The sequence below is a fragment of the Sebastes fasciatus genome, chromosome 12, assembly GCF_043250625.1.
Source record: "Sebastes fasciatus isolate fSebFas1 chromosome 12, fSebFas1.pri, whole genome shotgun sequence".
NCBI classification, from domain to species: Eukaryota; Metazoa; Chordata; class Actinopteri; order Perciformes; family Sebastidae; genus Sebastes; species Sebastes fasciatus.
In genome coordinates, this window is record NC_133806.1 from 19,886,877 (window position 1) to 19,912,496 (window position 25,620).

At 43.1% G+C, this 25,620-nt stretch overlaps 1 protein-coding gene across 3 annotated transcripts in view; it reads right to left on the bottom strand.

Annotated features, from left to right (window-relative positions):
- nphs1 (NPHS1 adhesion molecule, nephrin) overlaps positions 1-25,620 on the bottom strand; it is a 49,439-nt gene continuing 23,819 nt past the window's right edge. For 2 of the 3 annotated variants that reach the window (XM_074654021.1, XM_074654019.1), the window contains 23 exons: positions 24,620-24,741; positions 23,252-23,423; positions 21,815-21,972; positions 20,711-20,852; positions 19,465-19,589; positions 19,209-19,377; positions 17,444-17,573; positions 17,078-17,250; positions 16,216-16,356; positions 15,500-15,640; positions 13,480-13,601; positions 12,707-12,866; positions 12,397-12,553; positions 11,901-12,052; positions 7,715-7,826; positions 6,801-6,982; positions 6,622-6,672; positions 6,184-6,306; positions 5,538-5,586; positions 5,053-5,185; positions 2,883-2,964; positions 2,514-2,680; positions 1-2,335 (listed from right to left, as the gene is read on the bottom strand). In XM_074654021.1, coding sequence (XP_074510122.1) covers positions 2,252-2,335; positions 2,514-2,680; positions 2,883-2,964; positions 5,053-5,185; positions 5,538-5,586; positions 6,184-6,306; positions 6,622-6,672; positions 6,801-6,982; positions 7,715-7,826; positions 11,901-12,052; positions 12,397-12,553; positions 12,707-12,866; positions 13,480-13,601; positions 15,500-15,640; positions 16,216-16,356; positions 17,078-17,250; positions 17,444-17,573; positions 19,209-19,377; positions 19,465-19,589; positions 20,711-20,852; positions 21,815-21,972; positions 23,252-23,423; positions 24,620-24,741 — 3,047 coding nt within the window. In that variant the 3' untranslated portion in view covers positions 1-2,251. The remainder of the gene's footprint in view (positions 2,336-2,513; positions 2,681-2,882; positions 2,965-5,052; positions 5,186-5,537; positions 5,587-6,183; positions 6,307-6,621; positions 6,673-6,800; positions 6,983-7,714; positions 7,827-11,900; positions 12,053-12,396; positions 12,554-12,706; positions 12,867-13,479; positions 13,602-15,499; positions 15,641-16,215; positions 16,357-17,077; positions 17,251-17,443; positions 17,574-19,208; positions 19,378-19,464; positions 19,590-20,710; positions 20,853-21,814; positions 21,973-23,251; positions 23,424-24,619; positions 24,742-25,620) is intronic. The other variant, XM_074654020.1, reaches the window with a different exon arrangement.

The following is a 25,620-nucleotide window of genomic DNA, read 5'->3' on the forward strand; positions in this document are numbered from 1 at the left end:
CAGGATGCATGCACAACGGCTCTTTGTACAGATACAAAACAAGCCCAGTCACTATTTGTGTATTTTACAAGCAGTGGGAGCCTAAAAGAGCCATGGAAACTTTGAGGAAGTTTTTTATCTCTGCACAGGGAACACTAACAGAGGAAGTTACACAAATAGCACTCATACCTTGTTACTATAATACAGGAACACACCTTTTTATTTTTGCATATGTTCAGTGGGTTCTCAGGCTGGCGTGTAGAACGAGTAGAACGAGTCAGCAGCTTATATTGGCCAGATGTACTATATATATTCAAGGCCTGGAGCCTCTCGAATGACCTGCCTGAAGAAATACGGATGGCTGAGTCAGTAACATCTTTTGAAATCTCTACTTAAACAGCTCTTACCAGAAAGCTTATCCTTATTTTACTTGGCCACTAGTTCTCCTACATACTTGGCACATGGGTGAAGTTTCAGCTGTTTGCAATCTGCAACCGCACCACAAGATGCCACCAATTCCTACACATTGTACCTTTAAGTACAGCTTCACAGAGCTGCTAGCATGGCTGCATTTTACTTAAATTGTCTTTTTTTTTAGCTCTGTTATGTTATATTACACAGCTACTACAGTATAAATGGTTTTATCTTGTTATAAAGTCTTATCCATTTTATTAGATTTTATATTGGATTTTATAATTTGTTGATTTTAATTTGCGGTCTTGGGTAAAGCAACTTTGGTTATATATATATAAATAAATATAATTATTGCATACTGTAGGCTGTGGTGTAACGCTACACAGTGACCTGCTTTTCTTAAAACAATAATGGAAACCAAAGGAGAAGGCGAGTAGATATTTTTGTGTAGCAGTAGCCTCAGTAGCAGCTTAGCCTAACCCTCTCTTCCTGACTCAATCTCTCTTTGACTGTCCACTCAGTGAGACAAATTCCCTGCATGGACTCTCTCTCTCTCACTGATGCTGTGAGCTGAACTTCAATCCGAGAGAAAACAGGATTAGAGTCTAGCCCTAGATATGGCTTTACCTCCTGAAGACATAACCATGCTAAATACCACTCAGTACTATCCCATTGTAGGGATTCCCACGGACTAACTGTGAAACTCTTTGTATCAGAGAGGGAAGGGACAGGCCACCGTCGTCAGGTTCTCATCTGCATCTGAAAATGTTGACATTGGATGGGTCAAACAGGATGCTGTGTGCTAGGGTGGCACTGTGAGTCTGTGCTGCTTCTGCCTCAGCGCCAACCGCAGCGTTGTCACTCCATTTTTGTCTCTAACTGACTGATTCATGTCTACCTGCAGGCCAGAGAAGGTGGCGGGGGGGACTGTGGGTAGTGACCGTGACTTGGCTCAGAGAAGGAGGGTAAAGGTGAAAGAACAAAGCGAGGACGAGGGAGGAGTAAGATCACAGAGGGATAAGAAAAGAAGCTGTTGGCTGGTCTGTGTTAAAGCAGCAGTTGGTAACTTTAAGCAGATATGAAGTAAAGGATAATGTACAGCGAGCCGGTCATTGTTGTGAAATAAACCCCTGACAGGGCGATGCGGCTCATTTTACAGCTAAACAGTACACTACATGATGTTTCTGAAAACATATGAGGTGAGAAATTGGCATTACAGAAACAGAATATTGATTCATATTTGATCAGCGCTGCCTAGTTTGACCGTTTGATCGGAGTTCACTAGTGATTGACAGCTGCTCAGAGGCGGCAGGCTGCAGCTCCAGCTCTCCTTCGGACGCTGTGAAATCTTGCAAATGCCATTAGCAGCACCGCAGGACACAGAGGCACATGATTTTTTTTTCAGATTATCTGTCTCATGCACTACTGTCAGGATATAGTGACAGTAAAAATAACTTTTTTATCATATTTGCTCAAAGTTACCAACTGCAGCTTTGAAAGAAAAAGCATACACGGTAACATTTTGACCTTCTTGATTGCATGGCTTGAGACTTTCAAATATTTTTTCAAATCATTCTGCCATTCTACTCACTTCAGTTCAGCTTCTTCAGTTTGTCATACCCTACCGTAGGTCAACAGTCCCAGTAAAACACTCAATGTTAACAATATACACAGAAAAAATTCAAAGTGAAATACTGTATTCTGACATTTTACATCAAGCATTCCAGCTCCATTATACTCTGGTGACAGTTACATTCAATGTCACTATTCAATATCTGCTATACAACACTGTACTCAATGACTACTGTTGAATCACGAGCCCTGTCGGAGCAAATTTGTCTGCTCTGACCGTCTCATTCTAGACTAATTCACCTCGTAGTTCAAAAGGAAGATCAGAATCTCTCCCCGGTTGTTGAACATCCCTCACTCTCTCCGCAGCCTGCTGAGAGACAGATTGCATCTCAGTTACCATTACAGTACATACGTGATAAAGCGATTGCACATCCTCTACCTTTATAATAGATTTATTTTTCAGCCGAATGGTGACATCAGCAAATGTAAATAATATATCAAATAAGAGCTCTCATCATGCTGTAGGTTGGGGTTTTGTTTGTACAGACCTGAGGGTAGGACGGAGATCTCCACTCATTCCCTTGATGAGGCAATCTGTGGTCAAACAAGGACGGAGGGGAAGGAAGAGGGGAAGCCAGGATGTCCTGGTACAGATCGCCGTCTCTTACGTCCTCATACAGATGGCTGCGAGTGTCCACAGGGAGGTTTGTGACATCTTGAAGAGCACATGGAAATGCATACACAAAACATGAATAATTGCTCATGGCGAACATTCAAGATGTATCAGAAAATACTCCAGTTCTCCACAAGGTCAAACAAGGACAGATTCAGCGCCCGATTGGCTCGGACTACATCATATTTTCGAGATGAGGTGTTTATTGTTGCCATGTTTACTTTGAGGTTTATTTGTGTCTCACCGAGCCTACGCGTTTCCTCAGGGAGAGGACTGAAAGGCGGCCTGTAGTCACCGGCGGTGGGGTAATAATAATGGGTACTTTCCTGAAACAGAAGAGATAGCATCAGATCAGCTTTGACTTCAGGTAAATGGCAAAACCACATGTGTTGCATCAGTACAAAGGGGTGGTGCAGTGAACTCTTGGAGGGTTTCTCACTAGCCTCTAGAAAAATTTGGTTTCTTTTATTTGCCTTGCTTTATACTGTACATCCATCTTCGAGATATCCCATGGTGGATGTCTGCCTCCTCTCCAATACTACAGAGGTGAATAGACTTGCTGTGAACAGTTTGAAGAGGAACTACTGAAGAAGACGGCAGATAAAGTCCTTATGAAAACGTTTGACAGGGAAGTGGAACATCCAGACTAATGGGGATTTAGAAAATGACACTTAGTTAAGTTATTTTATAATTTTAACAATGAGATGTTTACTACATATTATTAATGCTATAATGTATGTTAATTTAGTATTAGTTTGTGTAATATGAAATAATTATTTTAAGAGACGAAAACAATTACATTAAAAACTATTTATTAACTGTTTAAAGTTGCACACAAGATTTGATATACTATATTAAGTATTTGTTAATGATTAATCATTTGTAAACCTTTAAGAAATCATTTGTGAAACCTCTATAAACATGACATAGGTAGATGGACCAGAAAACAATTATTTACCATTGACAAAGTATCGACTATCTATCTAAATAATGTTTAAAGATACTTTAAAAAGTATTTATTAATAATTTAACAAGGCATTATATAAATAAATAAAAATATATAAATGAATATATATTAATCAGTTGCAACTTTACAATAGTCATCCAAATAATTTGTATAGATGGTTTACAAACTCTTTATTAACATTAACACCTTTAATACTTAAAGGTGCTATTGATAACATTCAGCCATTAGATGTCACATTCTACCTCCTCCATTCCACTGCATTTACTTCACAACAAGTCATTGTCAGGCACGTACTGTCAATCTCAGCCATTTATCCGTTTTTTCCACACTAACTGACGACCCAGAGATACCACGTGATACTAACGTCGTTTTACTATTGGCTCACAAGCTTTGTTAGAAGTGGGAACCAAACGTTGGATATCTTCCACAGAGATAAACAAAACATTAATTTTGGACCCGCCAAAAACTTTTATAATGATTAATTCACATTCATAATATTTTTAAAGAAAAGCCATACTTTTCCTCGGCACCTTTCTAAAGGCTATGTGGGTGTTTTTTTCGTTTTTTTCTTTTATAAATATTTGTCTACATAAAAATGTTATCGATCAGACCTTTAATATAGTATATAAAATGTTATAATGTGTGCAACAATAAACTGTTAAAATATCATAAATTATAGCATCACAAATAATTAGTAAGCATTATTAATTATCATGTCATTGTTTGTTAACAGTAAAATAACTAATGCTATACTAAAGTTTAATCAACTATCAATTTACCGTTAATTGATGATTATTATAAAGTGTTACCTGAGAGGTGGTTGTTTTCAATACTATGAGGAGAACCTCTATTATATTGTGGTGCAGGCAGAAATCCGAAGGGCAGATATCTCAAAATGATCTGTTCTCAAGGCCAGATACCACTCCAGGAAGGAGGGAAAATATGTTTTTTTTGGTAATGTGGCTGAACCAACTCTTACAGGTATGTACTTTCTTAAATGAGGGGAAAAATAAAGCCTGCCTCCGTGGGGATTTGAGGTTTCATTATAACCCATCCTGACAGCACAGTGCTATCTGTTTTCTTCTACCTCGCTCAACAGTTTTCTTCAAGGTTCAAATCCTTGTTGGCCTTTTTAAAGTACGAAATGATAATTTCTCCGAGATCGATGCGCATTTTGAATGCTAATTGTGAGGTATTGATCTGCGTTCCATCTCTATGCACAGCTAAAGGTTTCATTAGTTTATCTATCCATTTTCCTTGTTATGGCTGAATTCTCCACTTCCTCATCTGCCAGATTTCATCACCCCCTGCCTAACCTCTTTCCTCCCCTCATCTGTTTACTCAGCCCTCTCTGTGTCTCTGCATATTTTCTCCTCAGCGGCCCTTTTCTCTTCCTCTCATCCCGCTCTTCCCTTTCTTCCTCCTCCTCTCTCTCTCCCGTCCGTACCGCTGCATAGCTCTCGTAGACGTTGCTGTCTGTTTCAGATCCAGAGTCGATGAGGAGGGTGCGCTGGGCTGTGGCGTTGATCTTTTCTCTGCTCTCGTACTTATTGGTGTTGCTTACAGTTGACTGACTGGACCTGCGTGAAGGAATCAGATTCTACTTTCACTTTCTTGATTCATTTCCCAACAACTCTTAATCCCCAATATCAACTACCAAAGATGCAAAACACTCAGCACACATAGCGCACCTTTTCTTTTTTTACTACATGCCTTAAGTTCTTAATAACAGTGTGGTGCATGTACAGGTTTATTACAGGATTGTGGTGCAACTTTGAAGACACTAATCTGAATGGATATTGACAGAGGCTTGTTGTTTTGCCCGCCTGGCTTTTTTAGTAGCTGGGTCAGCCAGTGGACCAGGATTCAGACGTCTTAGAGTGGATTGGATGTGTGTCTCTTTATTACTTTTCCTGCAGGGCCTTAACTTACCCCTCCTCTTCATTCTTCTTTCCATCCAACACGCTGCCTCCTCTACCCCCTGCAGGGGGAACAGAATCAGGAGGAAAGAGGCTTAGTGTTAGGAAATTAGAACTTGAAGAGAGGAGCATCATCTCATAAGCACCAAAATTGATCAGGGCAATAAAAGGGCCAGAGAGAGTGAGAGTGAACGAAAGACGAAGTAAGCTGCGAAAATCTATATGTAAAAACCAGAGGGCAGAGGAAGGTGAGGAGTGAAAAATAAAAGCTAGAGAGGCGAGAACCTGACAGTTCGACCAAAGAACAAATAGGAAGAGACAGAAGGAGAGATGGAGAGGGGACATAACGCTAGCAAATGAGATAAAAGATATGGACGAAACGCAGAAGTGACAGCTTTGAAGGATGAATGTGGCAGGAGGTAGAGGGCTTAGAGAATAAGCAGGAGGAGAGGAGACAGGATAGACGGATAGAAAGAGGGACACGGAGAGATGACGAGAGAGAGAGAGAGAGAGAGAGAGAGAGAGGCTGAGCTGACAATTGCATCATGGTTCTGGAGTAATCGCTTTAGAGTTCTGTTGAGGAATCGGGACATTATAATGCCAGAAAGTGATGGAGGAAACACTTTCACATCCACAGATGAAAAGATCATTACGGTTACCTGTCTGGCCTCGCCTCTTTTTCCACCTCAATCCAAAGAAGCAACCCAGTGAATTAAACACCAGCAGGACTCCAAACACAGCCGTGAGCACAGCTGTCAAATAGGCCGGCAGTCCACTCGCACCTAAACATTAGAAACATTATCTCAAAGCATAGCCATGAAAGTTAAAGAGGAAGTAATATGGAAATGTGGGAAGATAAAAACTGACTGGGACAGACCCAACCTCTCATTCAATTGTCTTCATTGATTAAAGACAAGCAGAGCGGGAAAAAGTACGGGCGGGCGCCATGACAACTGCTACTCTCGTAGAGCAAACATTAACAGCCTTGGAGGTGCATACATTAACATGATTTAGCCAAATGAAGCTTGCTGCTGTGCAAACAGCAATTTCCAACTGCCCTTAAGAGCTTTCGCAGGGAGTTGTGATAAAAGACGTACTCGGTGAGGCTGAGTCATCATCTGGTGGGTCTTCTTCTAGGTCGGGCCTCTCTGAAGAGAAAGAAAGGGAATAACAGAAACTTACATGCCACATTTCTAAGCATAATAAACTTATGTATTATCAGATGGTTGTACAGTAGAGTCCTGTCAGTGTCAAGCTGGGGTTACTCCAAACTGACCCTCGGTGGTGATGGTCAGTACTGCATTGTTGTCAGCATAGCCACCCTCTCCCATTGCATTGAGGGCATTGACAGAGAAGTTGTAGGTGGTGACACGCTGCAGGCCGGTGACGGTGAAGGTTGTTGCTCCGGGAGGAAAAACGTCTATGTACAGGAAACTGGCCGACTGATCCCAACGGTATCTGTCAACCAAAAGGCACCGTCAGGTACAATTCTTTTATTATGAAAGGGTGTCATTCTTAGAGGACCAGTGTGGAATATAATGAAGCTTCAGGAAGACTAGGCGTGCAATCCCATTCATTCTCATTCATTCTGGGTCTCTCTCTCATGGGCTATTACTATTCCAGCTGATTATGGGCGTCTCTCTTTTCAGTGACCAATCAGATCTTGCCATATCTCCCTAAGCCAATCACATTGTTGCTGTCAAAAGTTTAAAAAACGTTTCTCCTCTATGCTGTTTTCAGTGTCAGTATCAGCACAAACTGATGCGACACTCCACCACCAGATTCATCACATCAGAGCAATCCTGCTCCACTTCATTCATCGGATCTGCATCAATCGTCTAGACCCGGGGGGAATAATCCTAAATCCAACTACGGCATCACTTCCCCCTTATTATGTCACATTGGGTCTAAATTGCCAAAGACTGTTACTATTCCTAAATTTGTGCACTTTGTAATAAATCACCATTCAATTCATACGAGTCTCTCCTGATTGAAATATTAATAAGTATGTTTCCTTTAGTGTATAATCGTCTGAAAATAAGAATCGTCGTGTTTTCGTTACCTCAGAATGAGCCGTTTATCCTACACGCTTGGCACACGGGAGAAGTTATAATCTGCAACCTCACTGCTAGATACCGCCAGATCCTACACATTGTTCATTTAAACCAACATCCTTTCTTGACATCTCACCTCACGCGGAATCTTTGCCGCAAACCCCCATCGAAGCCGGGGATCCACTCCAGCGTGACCGAGTCGTGGGAGACGGCGACTTGACGAAACGACGAAGGAGGATCTGGGTGATCTGTGGGCGAGAGAAAAAGAAGAAATGTGGGGGAAAAAAAAAGCAAATGTGCTCTCGATTTTGTGAGAAGAGCAGAACACCTTCACTCGACAGGTGGCTATTTGAAAAGGCTTTAGGTGCTGAGAAATGGAGATGTATGCCATGAGATAGTCAAGTGATTATATCTGCTGTCTGAAATAACACCTGAGGCTCTGCTGGCCCATACGATCGTGCCTCCCCTACGGCCTCCCTCTCTGCTTAGGAGCGGTTATAAATAGACAAATTGATATTACTAAAAGAGAGTGCAGAGCTGATGTTCTTCTTGATAGAAATGGAAAAATGATTTGAGATATTCTCGCTTTTCCCTTTGGTCATACAATTGTGTTTGAAAACACAATTATTCTTATTATTAGATATGTGTATCAGAAGGACCAGTAATTACTGTTTACCTCAGAGCAAAATGACGGATTTGTGTGTGTGGAACTACTACAGTATTTTAAGTCTGGAAGTTCTAATGAAGGAAATTGATAGTAAGTGCTGATGGTAAATAACGGAAAAGAGTGAATCAAAATTGAATCAGGAAGGAGGGATGATCACCACGGTCAAAACATGTCAGTGAGCCTCTATATCTCTTCTTAATCATAGTTTATTCCAAAGGCTTCCGAAGAACATCTATTTGACAGCAACAGCTTTGCATTTCTAACAGCATATCACTCCTCATCTGCTTTTTCTTAAAGCTGCAGTTTGTCACTTTGAGCAAAGATGATAAAAAAAAGTTATTTTTATAAAACGGTCACTATATCCTGATAGTAGTGCATGAGACAGATAATCTGTAAAAAAAAAAAAAAAAAGCATGTTCCTCTGTGTCCTCCTGTGCTCCTGATGGCATTTGCAGATTTCACAGCACCGAAGAAAAACAACCAATCATAGACGAGGGGTCTCTGCAGCAGCTGTCAATCACTGCTTGCAAATTCCGATCAAACTGTCAAAGTAGTTTGCTACGGCCGGTGCGCGGTGCTTGGTTTTGGCTCGACTGTTTTCAACATGGCTGCTATGTTACAAATTTTCTCATTTAATAGCCAGAGACAGTTCAGTAAGGAGACGGCACACTGACAGTCAGTTTCCTGTATCTGTGTCACCTGAGTTTCGCCACTGCCCCCGCCCCTTTAGGAGACTAGCGGCATGTCCTGCATCTATTAACTCCAATGGAAGAAGTGAACGTAAACACAGATTATGACCAATTCGTTAGTCACCAAAATGGGAGCCATTTTTCACAAGCCACATGTCTTTCCAACATTCTGACACTAAAATGGCATTTTTCAGTCGGACAAATCAGGAGAAAATTTACTTTGTCCGAGACCTTTCTCTCTCTCAGCATCACACTCCAGATCTGGAAACTAACGTTCGCTTACGCCCTACCTAACACATTTTTGTAATGATAAATATGGCTGATAAACTGTGTAAATATCTAATGTTAGCAAAAGACAATATGAATACACACGATGTTCACAACATACCAAACGAGGAGGGATGGGGAGGAGAGGTGAACACGCCATGACCAAGCCCACTTAGGAGACAGGTATACCATTTCAAACCATTGGCGGAGCATGTAATGCGTCCTCTTTGTTACGGAGGATCTTTGTTACAGCTTAACAGTACATTATAAGTAAATATGTTTCTAAAAATATTAGAGGAGAGAAATAGGCCTTACAGTAACAGAATATTGATTCATATTTGATCAGTTCTGCCTAGTTTGACCGTTTGATCGGTGTTCAAAAATTTCGCGAGCAGTGATTGACAGCTGCCCAGAGACTGTTTGGCTCCAGCTCGGCTCTGATTGGTTGTTTTGGTTTTGGTGCGGAGAAAAATTGCAAATGCCAGTAGGAGCACTAGGAGAAGGCATGCACTACTGTAAGGATATACTGACAGTTTTATAAAAAATAACTTTTTATCATATTTGCTAAAAGTTCCTGACAGCAGCTTTAAGGTTGTGCTTTGCTGTATGAACGATCAGGAAACATGGGCAGAGCCATGGCTTGATCCCTCTCAGAACAAAGTGGCTGATTTGTCCAATTTATCCAACCAAAGTCGTGCAATGAAGGATGAAGCCTCTTGATTATTATCAATATTGTGAATAAAGATCAAAGGAGGCTAACCAGGCCTTCAGTCTGACACGAGGCACTGCTTCAGTCAGGGTAGCGAAGGGAAAGTGGATTACTTTGCATTTGGAGCATGGAAAAAAAAAGAAGGGTGGTTTTAGGGGCAGAAGGAGAGATAGTCAAGGAGAGGAGGAGGAGGAGGAGAGATAGTCGAGCAGCAACGTAAGAAGGGGATGCTCTACTCGTCTCTGGCTCCAGGCTGCAGCCCAGTTTGCAGAGTAAATAATTCCCACTATCAGCTCGACTCAAAAGATTCCAGGGCGAAGAGGTCAGCCTAATTCTGATCTCGTCTCCTTCAAATCCAAAAAGCACCATGCTGAGAGAAAAAAAAAAGCCCCTCTCTTCCTCTCGAGCTCTAAAATGATAAGGAAGCATATAAAATGTATTATCACTGCGTCAGATTAATTCTGAATATTCACAGCACTAACAAAATGACTGGGGAGAAACAGGGCCAATATTGGATTGTATTTTATGGTTTTTATAGAAGTAAACATTAAATGTGTCCAATGATGGCTGTGGGCCTTCGCTGAGAGCAGGACTGTGTTGATAATGGCGGTGGTGCAGGGATACACTGGTAGCTCGGAGGCAGAAAAGTCTAAGCACGCCGGGAGAGCAAAGCATATCACTGCAGCATTATCTGAGGGAGAAGTGAAGTACTGCTGTAGGCTAAATGATAAGGTAGAGATAGAGGAATGGAATAAGTTCCTTAAAGGGCTAACACTCAGGAGCAACAGCTCTCTCCAGTTTACTGAATCCTGCATGTTCAATAGCCCTCCCAACACTATTGTAATGTTGCTGGAAAAGGCTGATAAACCTTGGACAAAGCAGCACAGACACAATTATTTTGAGAGGCTGCCAAATTAGAACCAAAGGAATAGTTTGTGCTCCATTGCCAAGTACGTGATATGCATAATCCCTACATGTTGTGTGCTCTAACTACTGACTTTGATCATTTGCCATTCATTTAAAGATGCATTAGGTGATTTTTGACCACTAGGGAGCAGAGAGACTCTAACAATACTGATAGCAACACAGGCTTGACATACATTACGGTAGGTTTAGCGAGTTGCTTTGGCAGACTATTGTACACGTCTACACTATCCAACATACACTCGTCCTGTAGCTCTGGTTTAGTCCGCTGACTCTATCTGGGCCTTTTCATCACTAGATGCTTGACTTTTTTCACAATCCACTCCTTGAATTAGGCTCTCTGCCATTTCATGATGGGCTGGTAGCGTACACTCTGCTTGTTTGGTGGGAAAAGCTGCTGACGGTTTTTAGATTGCCGATGGTTTTTAGATCAGTTCTTCGAATGGCCACTTGAGGCAGGCTCCAAAAATGAGGGAGTATGTGTTAAAATGCTTTACAGCAAGAAATAACACTCTATGCCCATGGCCCCTTTTAACCCATGAAACTTTATAGGTTTTTAGTTAAGATCAAAATGAAGACCGAATTCGAAGATCTGTTTGGTCCGAGCAAGGGCGCCGTACGTAGGCGGTATGAAGTGGGAAAGGGGCTATTCCCCCCCACACACACTTTATGCCCCCGGCCCGATTCGGCATCACGGCTGGTGTGATCCAATTGCAAGATAGTCTCCAAAACAACAAAAAAGTTGATGCATATTTAACATATCGTTGATGCCCAAGGAAAACTGTGTCCCTGAATTTGGTGATTTTAAAACTAAACTGAAGGATCAAGTGTTCCTTCATGGAATGAGAAAAAATTCTCCCACATCTGAAGCCAAATAAACAAACCATTTAAAAGACCCATTGAATAATCTGAAAACTGCATTGCTAAACACTGAGAATGGTTTCTTCTTCTTAGTTCATGAAATGTTGACGAATTAGAGGTTGGTTTTTGCAGGACAACCTCAGTCACCCAGAGACACACACACACCCCTCCACACAGAACCCACAAATGTGCATAGATACAGTACTTGTGCTGACGAGCTGGATGTCTAGCGTGTCTTCCCCAAGTGAGTTGCGAGCAGTGCAGCTGAAGACAGCATAGTCCAGAGCTGCACTCACATTTACAACTCCAACTGTGCTGGTGTGGAAGTAGCCCTCCCTCACGGTCCGCTCCTCATACCTGCAGCACATACACACACACACACACAGAAAGAGAGATAAATCCTGAGCAGGCAGACAGCAGGGATTGTGATGTCCTGCAGATTGCACTAAGTCACCCAATTTCACACATCAAAGAAGCATTAAACAGGTATTTGCATAGTGAAAAGCGAGGTATAAAATGCACTAAATCTGGATTTAGTGGTGAAATGGCAAGACATGGCGAAAGGAATATATTATATTAGGGTAAAACCTAATCTAATTGTGAGGATTCATCAATATGTAACCAAATGCTGACAGTAGCACCGAAGTTAATAGTGAAAAGAATGTCAAGAAAAGAATTTGAAACAGAATAATGGTGCTGACCTGGGGTTTGCAAAGTCCATGCGTACACCATTTCTTTCCCAAGAGAAGTCGACACGAGGAATACCCTCTGCCTGACACACCACCTCAGCTGTAGTGGTGCCATCCCCTCTGCTTGCTACCTTACTCCATTGGGCTCCTTTCTGCAGCTCTGGTTTGACTTCACAAAGACGAGATGAGCATTCACGCAGAAAATCAGCCACAATACAGAAGTAAATGTACACGTGTATTTGTTGACAAGTACAAACACATGTGCATGTAAATCTCAGTTTTGTTCCCCTCTTGACACTGAGAATAAATACTACAAACTCACATTGCACTACCAGCTGCACATCTGCAGTGGCACGGGATGCTATGCCGTTATTGGCCGTGCACTGGTAAAGACCAGCATGAGCCCGAGTCACATCATGGATTGTCAGAAGGCCAGATTCGTCTTCCTGGGTCTGCTGTTCCATCTCCACCTCCCCTTCTCCCTGTGGAAGACAAAGTGAGGGGGAATAAACGGCAGACAGCAGCTATCCCTCAAAGCACACTCCCCTCCTCCTAGGTGAGGGCTGGAGTAGGGGGATGGGGGGGGGGAGCGAGAGCAAGGCAGGCAGGTTAGACAGTGAGGGAGAGTTGGAAGCAGGAAACCATCAGGGCTTGAGGTGAGGATGGGAAGGGCGTCGGGGGAACGAGCTCTGAGGACAGAGAAAGATAATGCCAAGGGTTGGAGAGCCACAGGGAAAGAGAAAAGGGAGGGGCTGCGCAGGTTGAAAGCGGGACACGCAGTACTGCCAGGGGGCGGGTTAGACCGGAGAAGGCATCAGTAGATACAGAGACCACGCCACATTGACGAATGTGCCCTTTAGTCACGCAGCAGTAATGAAAGCTATTTTTCTGGATTTGGGCTGTGTGCGGAGCAGGAAGAGGTGGGGTGGAAGGATAGTTAGAGCCAGTGAAATATGGTGCATCTGTGCATTTAGAAAGGCCAGTGATAAACGGTGAGAATGGATAAAATAATAGAAAGCAAGACCGGATAAAGGGAATATAATTCAGGGGGGATTTCTGTGTATGTGTGTGTGTGTTGTGTATTAAAGCTCTCACCAGCCATTTCCAAGAGAACATGTCGGATATAATGGGGTTGGCATCTGCCACACATATCAGGTCTGCTGTTTCCCCCAGGTTCACCAACACAGGGTCTTTCTCTGCCTTGACACTGGGAGCATCTGAGAGTAAGAAAAAGGGACAAGGCTAAGGCAGGACCAAAGGTTAACATGCCAACTTGGGACAAATCATTTGCCATTCCATTACACAGGCGTGCCCACATTGCTATAATTACTCTGACACTTGTTTGCCTTTGAACTTGTTCATAACCCTGTCGTAATTGGCCTCTGTGTTTCAGATACAATGCCATTAACCTCTCTATATGTTGGAAGGATTACAGATGCTTCGGCAACCAAACTGAGAATTGGTCATTTGACCCAGAAGGCCCTCCGCTGACAGCACATATTCCCATATGGACTATGACAGACTGACCATTTCCCCTCTCTTCATTAAGTCCTCTCTCCTTTCCGACTGCACGGCTCCTCTTCTTGTCGTTATTCGCCCCTAACTCACAAGCTTTTTATACTTCCCAGGGGGGCCATGTACTTGCAACAATACGGCCATTAGTGCCTACTTGTCTAAACCTATGTTCACACTTGAACAGTGGTGGGGAGACACTAGAGAGACGCAGACCTCTGGGTTGGTGGGATCCACCCATGTTGGCCTGCTAACCAAGACCGACATTGTTAAGTGGGCTACACTGCCACCCATAAAAGCTACTACAATCCTCCATACATAATGAATATCTACAACTGTCAAGCCCAGTCAGATCAGGACGGCGGAATCCATTAGGCATGTACCATGGGCTTTGGTGAAACAGGCAGACCTACATTTTCAACACTTCCATTATTAAATCATCAGTATCAGGGCAGAGGGCCTGGAGCTGGAGGCTGGGCCTGGGGCAGCAGTGGAGATGCACGGCCTTGCATGGAGGCCTAATGAATGTTTGCTGGGTAGGGGCTGAAAGTCAATGCTGATGTCTGGGTGTGTCGGTGTGTGTGTGTGCGCGGATGCACTGACGGCTCTGATACTTGGCAGCTTTAGACAAGTTCAAAAACATGTTAAAAGCCTACAGAGTCAAATCCAATGCACAAAATGGACAGTCATATGCAACAAAAATTCTGCCCATTCTCCGTATTTAAAGGAAGAAGGCTACAGTATACGACAGAGATAAATGATGCGGTTGACTTTTGACCCACAGAGCTCACAGGTATACCTGCAAATCTGGCACATTAGAATCTGGTAAAAAAAAAGTATTTAATTATGAATGGATTGCAGAAGGTAAAAAATAATTATTTCTAAAAAGTAACGTTTCTACATTTTCTCTCATTTAGGTCTCTTTTTTATGTTTTGTCCATTTTGTCTTCTGGTACGTGTCCATAGGGGCGTTTTTGGATCGCCTCACTTCCCATCATTGGAGGCTTGATGGGCTGCCACTAGACACTAGGCACCCGATTGGACGAACGCTTTCCCTCATGGGCTGATGCTCCCAAGCTTTCAAACCGGAACCAACACGGCGGCTCGTTTGGAAAAAAATTGTTTTCTTATATTACGAAAATATTTCACACAAATGTGTTTCTGAAAACATTTTAATGTGAGAAATAAGCCACGCAGTTGCTGAATCTGTCTTTATTTTAGATCGACAACGGTTGGTTTAAAAGTTTCTCGGGAGTTTCCAGAGGCGGCGAGTCGCACCAGACGCCCCTGATTTGCATAAAGTAATCTAGACCTCAACTTTATGCAAATGAGGAGCGGCCAACGTGACACCCGTGTCTCGAATCGCACTACCACAATGCATTGCACGGCTGCTTACATAGACAATGAATTGGAAGCGTGGAAAGGACGGAGGCTGTGGACACAAACCATTATGTCACTGTTACGGTGCAGCTGCCACCCATCTTTACTATGTGCAAAGTAATCTACAGGTATGGGTATCCAAATTTGTACTTGTACAGTAATAAAAACTTGAAATGCATCATACATGTGTCTGCTCATGCATACTCTGTGTGCAGGTCCTTACACTGAACGTCCAGCGTGATGGAGGTTTGGTTGACACCCTCATCATTTGAACACTCGACCGTGTAAACTCCGGCATCGCTCCTCGTCACATTCGTGATCTCCAGTGAGTTCTCGTCTGACCAGTGGTAGCGCAGATCCCCCTCTTTCCAAAACACATGGAAACACACACACGCAGAAACATACACACGCACACATGCAAAAACAATGGTAAATTAAGTATTCATTACACGCTCATCAACCGCGTGTCCTCTGGCCACTGGTCTCTAAGTGACATCTAATCCTGCATTATTGATTGGCCTGGCTGGATTCCCACATCAAGCCAACAATAGGCTGCTTGAGAGACACCTCTTGTACCACGGCAGTTAAAATGTAATAGGTGGGTTTCCACATTGAGGATACAGTCATATTACGGTGGGGGCTGCGCGCGATGGAGCTAACAGAGTTAACAGGGAAAGAGAGTGGGTGCAGCAGGGCCCTGATGACACCGGCCTGGAGGAGAAGCCAGGTTTGGAGCCGTTGTGTTGTATTCAGGGAGACAGCAAACCTCATTTAGACTGCATACATTAGAGCCATAATGAGAATCACATTTGGCAGGGTCCCATGCTGGCTAACCTGCCATGTTTTATTCAGACCCTGAATGGCAGAGCTGAGTGCTTACTTGCTGGCTCAGCTCAACTAGGACCTGGTTTATAGAGCCATCACACAGCCCCGGATCACCTTTGACCAGCTTCTCCCGGCGGTGCAGCCAAATGCAGAAGACCTCCTCTGGGTTAGCTGAGACCAGCAGTGGGATGGTTGCCATGTCATCCTCCACCACCTGGACCCGCGCTGGCTGCTCCGGGCTGAACTCTGGCGGGTCTGTCACATAAAAACGGCACACAAAATTCAGCTACAGTAAGTTTCTGGATTTACACCAAAAAAATACACGAACAGAGGCATGAATACAAACTCCAGCACACAGAATGACAAGAACCAGCGAGAGAGAATACAAAGACACACAAAACATGTTGAGCATGAAAGCAGAACGAGACACTAATGAGAGTCAAACCAGTAAAAAGTCGACATCCCACCAATAATTCTAGATCTAACCAACTTCACATACTTAGACGGTGGGGGAGTAAGGCAACGCGGGAGGGAGAGGGACAGGCATTAAAACGACGAGTGACAGTACTGTTGTCCAACTGCAGCTCCGCACAAACACACAGTGACATTCCTTCATGCTCATACACAGCACCGAGCTTTGAAGCAGCGGCTGGCTGCTGCATGTGAAATGGCATCAAAGACAAACATGGCCATGCAGCAAAGCAAATGCACAATTAGGACACACTGCCGCAGAGCTCAACAGACCCACAAATCGCAACAAAAGGTTTCCAGTAAACAAAACAAAAAAAAACATATACTATACGCTGACATTTCTGTGCAAAAGTACAACCAGTAAAGCAGCTTACATCTGCACCATCATAGATCATCATTATGCATCGTTTTAAAATTTATGCAAAACCACATCTCTTGGTCAATCGCCAAGACGAAAGAAGGAAACAAACCGAGAAAAGAACAAGCGATTCCACCCTCTACTTACAAAGCACATTGAGTTTGAAGAATGTGTTAGCCCCCTCCGCCAGCACAGGACTGTAGGCCTGGCAAATGACCCTCTGCTTGTGATGCTGTGAACTCAGATTCATGGAGAGAGAACTGTGCACTGACACACCACCAAACGGAGCCCTCCTGGGCGGCTGCCCCACTCCCTGGAACCTGGCACACAAAATTGTATCCAGCAAATCCAATCAACAGGGGAGTTCAAGTTCACCAAACAAATCAGGAATATTGCCACATTTAACAGGATAAACATTCACACTCATTCTGACACCAAATTAACCATATAATGATGCAGGGAAATGCCCTTATTAAACGTGTGTCATTGTCATTGCTCTGGGCCTTGCCAAACCTGAGTGCGCCCAAGCTCCAGGAGATGTCGGCCCTGGGGTTACTGCTTCCCGACTGGCACTCCAGAGTTAGCGTCTGGCCCCGACGTAGCTCCTTCTGTTTGGTTGAGATCTTCATACTTAACGCTGGAACTGGAGAAACATGGAGCAAACACAAAAAAAAACACAATCTTAACTCACTGACAACATCAAGAAGAAGAGTACAAAATGATCCTTTTATCTGATGCTGTGCTTTTCACTCAGTAAAGCAAAATACTGGAGGGATGTTTTCTAAACTTTATCCCTAATCCTCAATTTTGACCTAGAACCCAACTGTCTGGTTGCCCTTTTTCGGCATCACTGGAGAGGAAGACGTGTGCCTCCAATTAAATGCCGCACACTGTCCTTCGCCTCTCTTTTTGGGCCTGGCGTGCAGTATTACTAAGATGGAGAGATGCTGCCCCGCCCACTCACGCTCAGTGGCTGTGGGAAATCATGTGCTGTGTAAGTCTTCAAAAGATCCGTCAACTTCCAAACTAAACTTCAATGGGAATGTGACATGGGCCGTCCCATAACTACAACACGATGGCACGCAGCTCTTAAAAATAGTACTAAAACATCAAATTGTGACAGATACAAAGATTTTGCAAATAAAGATAATACATATTACACCCTGCATATTGAAGAAAGTTAATCACACATTATCCAAATTGTGCTGGCATGGTGGTGAAGTAGATGTTGTTGTGGTGCTGTCCTCTTGTTCAGCAGTTTTGGTCGGAGATTAGTGAAAACTTGTCATGTTTTCTTCATATAGATATCAAACCTTGTCCGGAAACTTGCATACTAGGTGTGAAAGTGGCTATTTAACAACCAAAATTTGTACACAGTGCATGTGTGTATAGCACTGGCCTTTCTAACAGCCAAGGGGATTATTTTAATGAACAGCGTAAACCAAAGTGTTTTAGCATGGAGAACTGGCGCAATGACTTTATGAACTTGCTATCAATGGAACAGGCTGCTCTAACTCTCCAAGATGATGATAGGGCTGATGGATTTGATGATCCCTGGAACTTTATTATATCCTTTCTTGAAAAAGCTTGAACAGAATCTGTATTATTACATTTTTGTGGTAATATTCTGTACACCCGCCCCCTTCCATCTTTTTATTGCTGCATTTGTCGCTTTTTTGTATTTATTTGTTTTGTCTGTTTGTTTGATTTATCATTGCAGTCACTGTCATTGTTTGTATTAAAATTAGAAAAAATAATAATATAAATATCCACTACTCATTTTTTAACAATGAATCCCAAAAGATGTGGGAACCTTTCCTGAAATACTTGCAGAACTTTCAATCAATCTAAAGACTTATTTCGTCACTCTTTTTGTCTCGTGTCTCGCAGTTGATTTACAGTAATACAATCTGTGTAGGTTATCAATTTCTAAACAGCCCTTATTTTATTATTTTATTTGTTCACACAATTTTCCTTCCTCTCTTTTCTAATTATAAAACCCGACTTCCAGCATCTTCCTGTGTTACTCCAGGGACAAAGAACCCTTTGAATATATGGAATTCCAGCTTGTAGATGGGGCTAGTGTGGGTGAGGGATGGGTGGGACTTGATTGTGTGTTGTGCTCCTCTATCATAGATGGGCTCTGTTAATGTGACATACCTGTTGTGCGCTTAAAATATATTGTGCATATTTTGTTGACTTTTTTAAAAATTCAATAAAAATATTCTTGAGGAATGGAGTAAGGCTGTTTATGCGTTAGAGCTCCAGTCTAACTCACAGTGAACCATGAGCTTAGCGTGGGCAGAGATGGTCTTCTTCGCTTTATTTGTGGCATCGCAGCGGTAGGTGGCCAAGTTGTCACTTGCCGCCAGGACCAGGACCAGCTCTCGAGCAACACCCCGATCGAAGGACGTCTGCCTCAGTGCATCGGTCACAGCTTTTCCATTCTAAAACAGGAAGGAAGGATATTACACAGAGAAGTGTATGTACTCAACACACATACAGTGTGACATGCACTGACAGTACACACTAACCTTGAACCAAGTCAGAGTCCCAGTGGGATTCCCTCCAGTGGAGAAGCAGATGAGACGGACCGTGGTCCCTGAACGAAGGGGGACATCTTGAGGGGGAGTATCGAGCCACACCTTTTGAGGGGGGTCTGTTATAAAAGGATCAACAAGAGTTGGAAATTTCGTAGAATATTTTCACAATTTTAGTTAATTTTGGTTACCATACATGTTTAGCAGACCCAGCACCACCGCTAGGCACGCGTTCATCACACGTTGTGTAGGGCAACAAGTGACGGAGGGGGCACAAACAGCCTGGTCATAACACTGCTGTTTTCCACTGAGCTGTCATGGACCTTGCGATGAAGACAGCTCAACTTTGGAGCGATATTTACCCCCTTTCCCAGTAAGATAACATGACCTGGTTGGTATCAAATGATTCATCGCACTTTCATGATTCATATGATACCACTGTATGTCCACTGTCTGAACTGAAACCCGCAACGGCCAGTCAGATGATCCACCATCATTGTCAGAGGGTTAAGAGGCCAAGTAAACCAAGAACTGTGTATAACCTACTGTATGGTTCTATTTTGGCCATTCAAACAAGACAATTCCATTTAAAAGATATATATATCAGATTATTTTCAAAGTGTTACTTTTGCATTCTGGTCAAATTTAATTTTTTTTTCTTCTAAAAACAAGATTTGATCTTCAAAAAATGTAAAAAAAAAAAAATAAGGAGTCTTGAAACAAGGGGGTGTCTCACAATCAAGGTCAATGTGGTAGCTATATTATAAGCAGGTTAAGAAGCTATGTCAATCCTGTATGCACAAAAATAACACTGTTTAAGAACCTAGCAGGTCGCGCTTTGCAAGCACACAAAAATAATTTTAAAAGAGGTAGGGGGCACCAGCTAAAAACTTGCCTAGGGGACCAAATTGGTCAGGGCCGGCTCTGAGCAGACCAGAGCAGAAGTCAATACCAGTTATAGAGAATATTTTCCATCATCATTATTATGACCGGCCTGGAAAATAGTTGCACATTCTGTGTTAAGAATAATATTTGTCAAGAGCTATATTTGCCTATTTGTGTTTCTTGACATTCAGAGTTGTAATTACTATGAACCCCTCCTGAACCAGGATGAATGTGTTTTTGATAAGATGTAAAAAATAGTGGTACCAAATCAACATTTCATTCTCCTTGAGTGACATTTTTATGCTTGTTATTGTCTACTAAAATAAAACAGTTTAAAGAAAGTAGACCTACTCACAATAGACATTGAGTGTGGCGATCTGGGTCTTGGAGAAGTGTGTTCCCTTGTTGAAAGCCTCACAGGTGAGTTTGAGCCCATCCTCCTCCCGGGAGACCCTGTGGGTCATGTTGGACATGGTTGTCATCCCACCATTGTCTCCCTGCAGACACAACGCACACATGACAGTTCGGTTGGGGGGACAGACAGCCTCGGTCGCTGGCATTCTCAGTCTTAGGAGAGAGGAAAAACAACCCACACTGGTTTGTCTTGGCGAATACAGATGGCAAATTAGCTGCTATAATGACTGATGTTGTGCAGGGTCTGTGATAAATAAGCATATTCATCTGACTCTCCTGCTTTGCATACGGTTATAAATTGAGCAAAGCACCATTTTTCACCTGCCTGATAGTGGTCATGCCTGTGCAGCACATCTGGTTATTAAAGCCATTATTGTGGTGATTACTGTAAAAGCCACAGTCAGAAAGACTAACAAAGACACTGGACAGGGGCGTCAGTCTTCATTAACCTCACACTGTTTCAGATGCATTAAAGCTCACACACAGCACACTGAGTGCCTTGTGTAAGATCAAATGAAAATGCTGCTGCCAGATGAATAAAGAGCTTGTTTAATAACGCTCATCTTCTGTGTCAGCTTTTATTCACTTTGATCTTATTAACATACACAAAAGAGGAGAAGAGCAGCAGAATACTCTTTTTGGAAATCAGCTGCTGATTCATTTGCGAAGCTGCAGCGGGTCTATTCAGACACACTGCTCATGGTCATACCGTTTTTCTTTCATCTATAAAAGGTTCCTGTGAGGTCACATTTCATTCAGAAGATTGTTTTAATTCAGTGGGAGGCATTTTAAAAGTGTTTTGTTGGTACCCTAAAGGCAAGCTTGACTGAGGGGCAATGCTTTTGCACTTTATCTTTTATGCCTTTTGCCTTGTTTTCACAAAAAAAAGAAACAAAAACATAACCTTTTTTTCAGTATTCTCTTGAAACTGACCAGCATGATCACCAATTATAACTCATTGTGTACACTGTCTCTTTTGTTCTTGTCTACCGGCTCAGACAGATGGATTTCAGCCTTGTGCTAATTGTGTGCCGTGTAGTCCCACCTCTTCCGTAGTTGCGACAGTGGTGTTGAGCTCCTTGTAACCCAGCCACCAGCGAATCTGGACAGGCGGATTACTGGAGGTGGCGTAGCAGCTCAGACTCAAGTCCTGCCCCTCAACGGCCACGAACGAACCCAACAGTGTCACCTCCGCGGGCTCAACTGTTGTACACACACATAGATAGACAAGTCAGTAAAAACATTGGCCGTGAATAGTACATTCAACAGCTACCTATTCTGATCACAGTGGCAGCGCAACTATTTTTGGATGTGAAACATGGAGCTGTATCAAGGGTGAGAAGGAAAAAATCACTTTGAGTGGCAACTTGTTTTCTCAGGAGGGTTTTCAATGTGGTTTCTAAAGTCTGCTTCGTTTTAACCACAGGGGGAGACGGGGTACAATAGCTGCAGGCAGAGTGATGCAGCTGCATAAAGCCTTCAGGGGAATACAAAGAAATTTGGGACTGAGCTGGCAGACATGGGGAAGGAGGGGTCATGTATGTAAATCTTTATACGTATTTGTGTCTATCCCACATGAGACACGGAACGGGATGCATTTGTGCATGCCACACACTAAGCCTGTTGAAATTAAGCAAGTGCCGTGAGGTAAAAGAGGCACATTACACCAGTGAGACGTATTCTGTGCCCTCCAGCTTCTGCCAGTGCCTAGAGCGCAGTCAGGCAGTCAGCAGCTCATTTTCAACATCCCTGAATGGATGACTGTGAGGCATGGCACCGGGGTCTGTTGGGGGCTTTGTGAGGAGTAACTTCAGCCACCTTTACAGAGCATGAGCAAGAGATTCCTGCGAAGGACCCATCCTAATTCAAAGCACATTTACATAAAATAAGTGCATCAATCACACGGCATTTAAAGCTCCGACTTACATTGTCTGGCTCTGTAGTGGAAATCAGGCTATTGTTAGACTCGACGCGCCAAGGCTGCTGAATATTAATTCTGTATTTGTTTTATTGTTGCTGAAACAAACATTTTATATTCAGAGAGAAAAGTATAATCTATTAACCATGGGCGTTACTATCGCACAAAGTGTAGGCTTTACAGCCTCGGGATTGTGCACTGAAGCAATTCAGCTGAATTAGTGTAGCAGCTATGAAAGAGCACGCAGTGATACTAATCTGGAGGCAGAGGGAAATATGGGCCACTGCCATAATAACCATTAGTTTCATTAATGATATTAGCATTAGCATTTATGCTGGGACAGCAAAAGAATTGGTTTTGGAGGTAAGACTCTTATTATATTCCTCCGCCTCATGTCCATATCCTAAATAATCCATTGCTGCGAGTGCTGCCAGGGCTTTGTGTGTGTCTGTGTGTGTGCGTGTGCGTGTGTGCGTGTGTGTGTGTGTGTGTGTGTGTGTGTGTGTGCGTGTGTGTGTGTGTGTTCCAGCGCTGTGCAATATATTGAGCATCATTTTCACTCACAGAGTACAGTGATTTGGCGGCTGAGAGACAGAGGTGACAGAGACACCAGATTGACGCTCTCACAGCACACCACCGCCTGGTTGTCAGCAGGGGCGATCTTCAGGTAGAGGATACTGCTGGACTTCTGCGCCGCAACGTCCACTTCCCAAGTCGTGGACAGAACTTCTCCATTCTGACACACAGATGAACATATGAAATTCGAAAAGGCGACCGGTGTTGCCAGATCAGATTGACAGTTTCCAGCCCAATTACAATTTAAAACCCCGCCCAGTTCAATGAAAAAAACAGCCTAATCATTGCTTTGCCAAAAACCTGTGTAAAACCGTAAAACCATTACATGCACAATAGAAAACACATCATAAGCATACAAGGCTTCATATCTACATCAAATAACCAAAGATAAAATGTTAAAAATGATAAAATGTTGGATAAATTGACTATTGCAACCCACAAAGAGTGCAGTCAGACAACCAAATACACAACTTCCCAAGTCAATGTCGGTGATGATGACGTCAGGGTCAGCAGGTCCTCTCTTATCCCCAATGACGATTGAATACAACTCATGTCAATCAAATAGTTCTCCAATTAAATGAGTCAATAATATGAGTGAGTGGGCACAACGAAGTTTACTGAACTTTGTATCTGTTTTTGACCATAAAATGACAGCCTGTTTGGTAATATTGCTTTCACAATATTTTAAAGACCCTGCCAAATGTTGACAAAAGTAGCCCAAACTTCATCTACCACCTATATTTCCCCGCCCAACTTAATCAAAAGTAGCCCAATTGGGCGGAAACCAGCCCAATCTGGCAACCCTGAAGGCTACATCGGGAATATGTTTGAATAATTGCACGACCCCATATGGTGCAGTGAATTAACGCTAGGGTTGGTAACTAGCAAGAATATGCTAGATTTAAAAAAATTATCCAACCGAAAAACCGAGCCCAGTGTTAGCAACTCTTTTCCAATGGAAGTAGCTAGCAGCACTAGCTCCAAAAGTTGCTAAATGTAGCGAGAAAGTTGCCAAGTTGACAACACTGACTGCCGTACCTTCGACCCCTCCAATCAATCCCTCCATTCGGGCCGAAATGAAATGATTGGACGGGCTTATTACAGTCCTTCGACAGCCACAGATACCTGATATTTTTCTTTTTGTGTCAGAGCATATGATTTATTGATTTCTGTCTGGGTGTAATGAGAACTTCAACAAATATAACAAAAACGTTTTTGAAGAAGAAGATTACCAACCCTAGCTTTAATACGAACGTTGGGATACCTACACTGCAAGTTGTTAAACTAAAATAGCTCATTTTGCCAGTGTGACAGTGTGTTACAAAGCCTCCTTAACAGATGGTGCTGAAGATTTACCTTGGTCCAGTGGAGAGTGGCTAGGGGGTTTCCACCATGAGACACACACTCCAAAACGAGCACTCTCCCCGCTTTGACTTCCTCCCTCTCCAGACCTACGATAACTGGAGGCTGAGGTGGGACTGCCAGGAAACGAGAGACAAAAATAATAGAGTTGACAAAGGGGAATGGCATGGAGGGCGATGGGAAACGGAGGAGAATGAGGTGAAGGGAAAAAGAAGAGATGAAGTAACTCTGGGTAACAGGGATGGAGCGACCATCGATGGGATAACATAAAAAAAAAGAAACTGCAGTGCGATGAGAACACTCTTGGCAATTGAGTAGGGAGCATCCCTATTTGTTGAGACAGGGCCAATAAATTGGGCACATTCAACATGACTGTGGGATAAGAGGTCCAGATCTGATGAAAGCATTAAGTATTAAGGGAGCAGTGAGCTGGATCCAGTCCATAAAGCAAAATAACAGATGTTCAAACAGTAATAAGGCAACGTGAAATATGAATAAATTACAGCCCCCTTGAATAAAATATAGGCAGTAAATAGAGGAGGACGGGCCCTTTGTTATTGCTGCAATCAGTTTCAGCAGGGCAGGCTGCAGACCCTGGGCCAGAGTGACAAATTGCCACCTTGCTAACAATCTGGCTGGCTGAAAATGGCCACCGCGCTGGCTTTGATGGGCTGGCATGCTGAGTAAGACTGCAGCGGTGGTCCCAAGTTTTTCAACATTAGCACTTAGCACAGAGCCCATGTTGTTTAATACAGAGCAGAGAGACAGAGAGGAAAGGAGGAGTGCTCACGGTTATTGCCGGTTGTTAAAGCAGCGGCAGCGGCTTCTAACGTGGAGGAGTATGGATAGAGACAACATTAAGGTGTCTAGTCAGCCTGCGGATAATATGGCAGCCGAGCTGGTGGGAGCGCTCGCCGTCGAAGGTGTCAGCAGCCCCGCTCCACTTTAATCAACAACATGATTTAGGCCTGGGAGAAGCAGGTGGGTAGACTCTT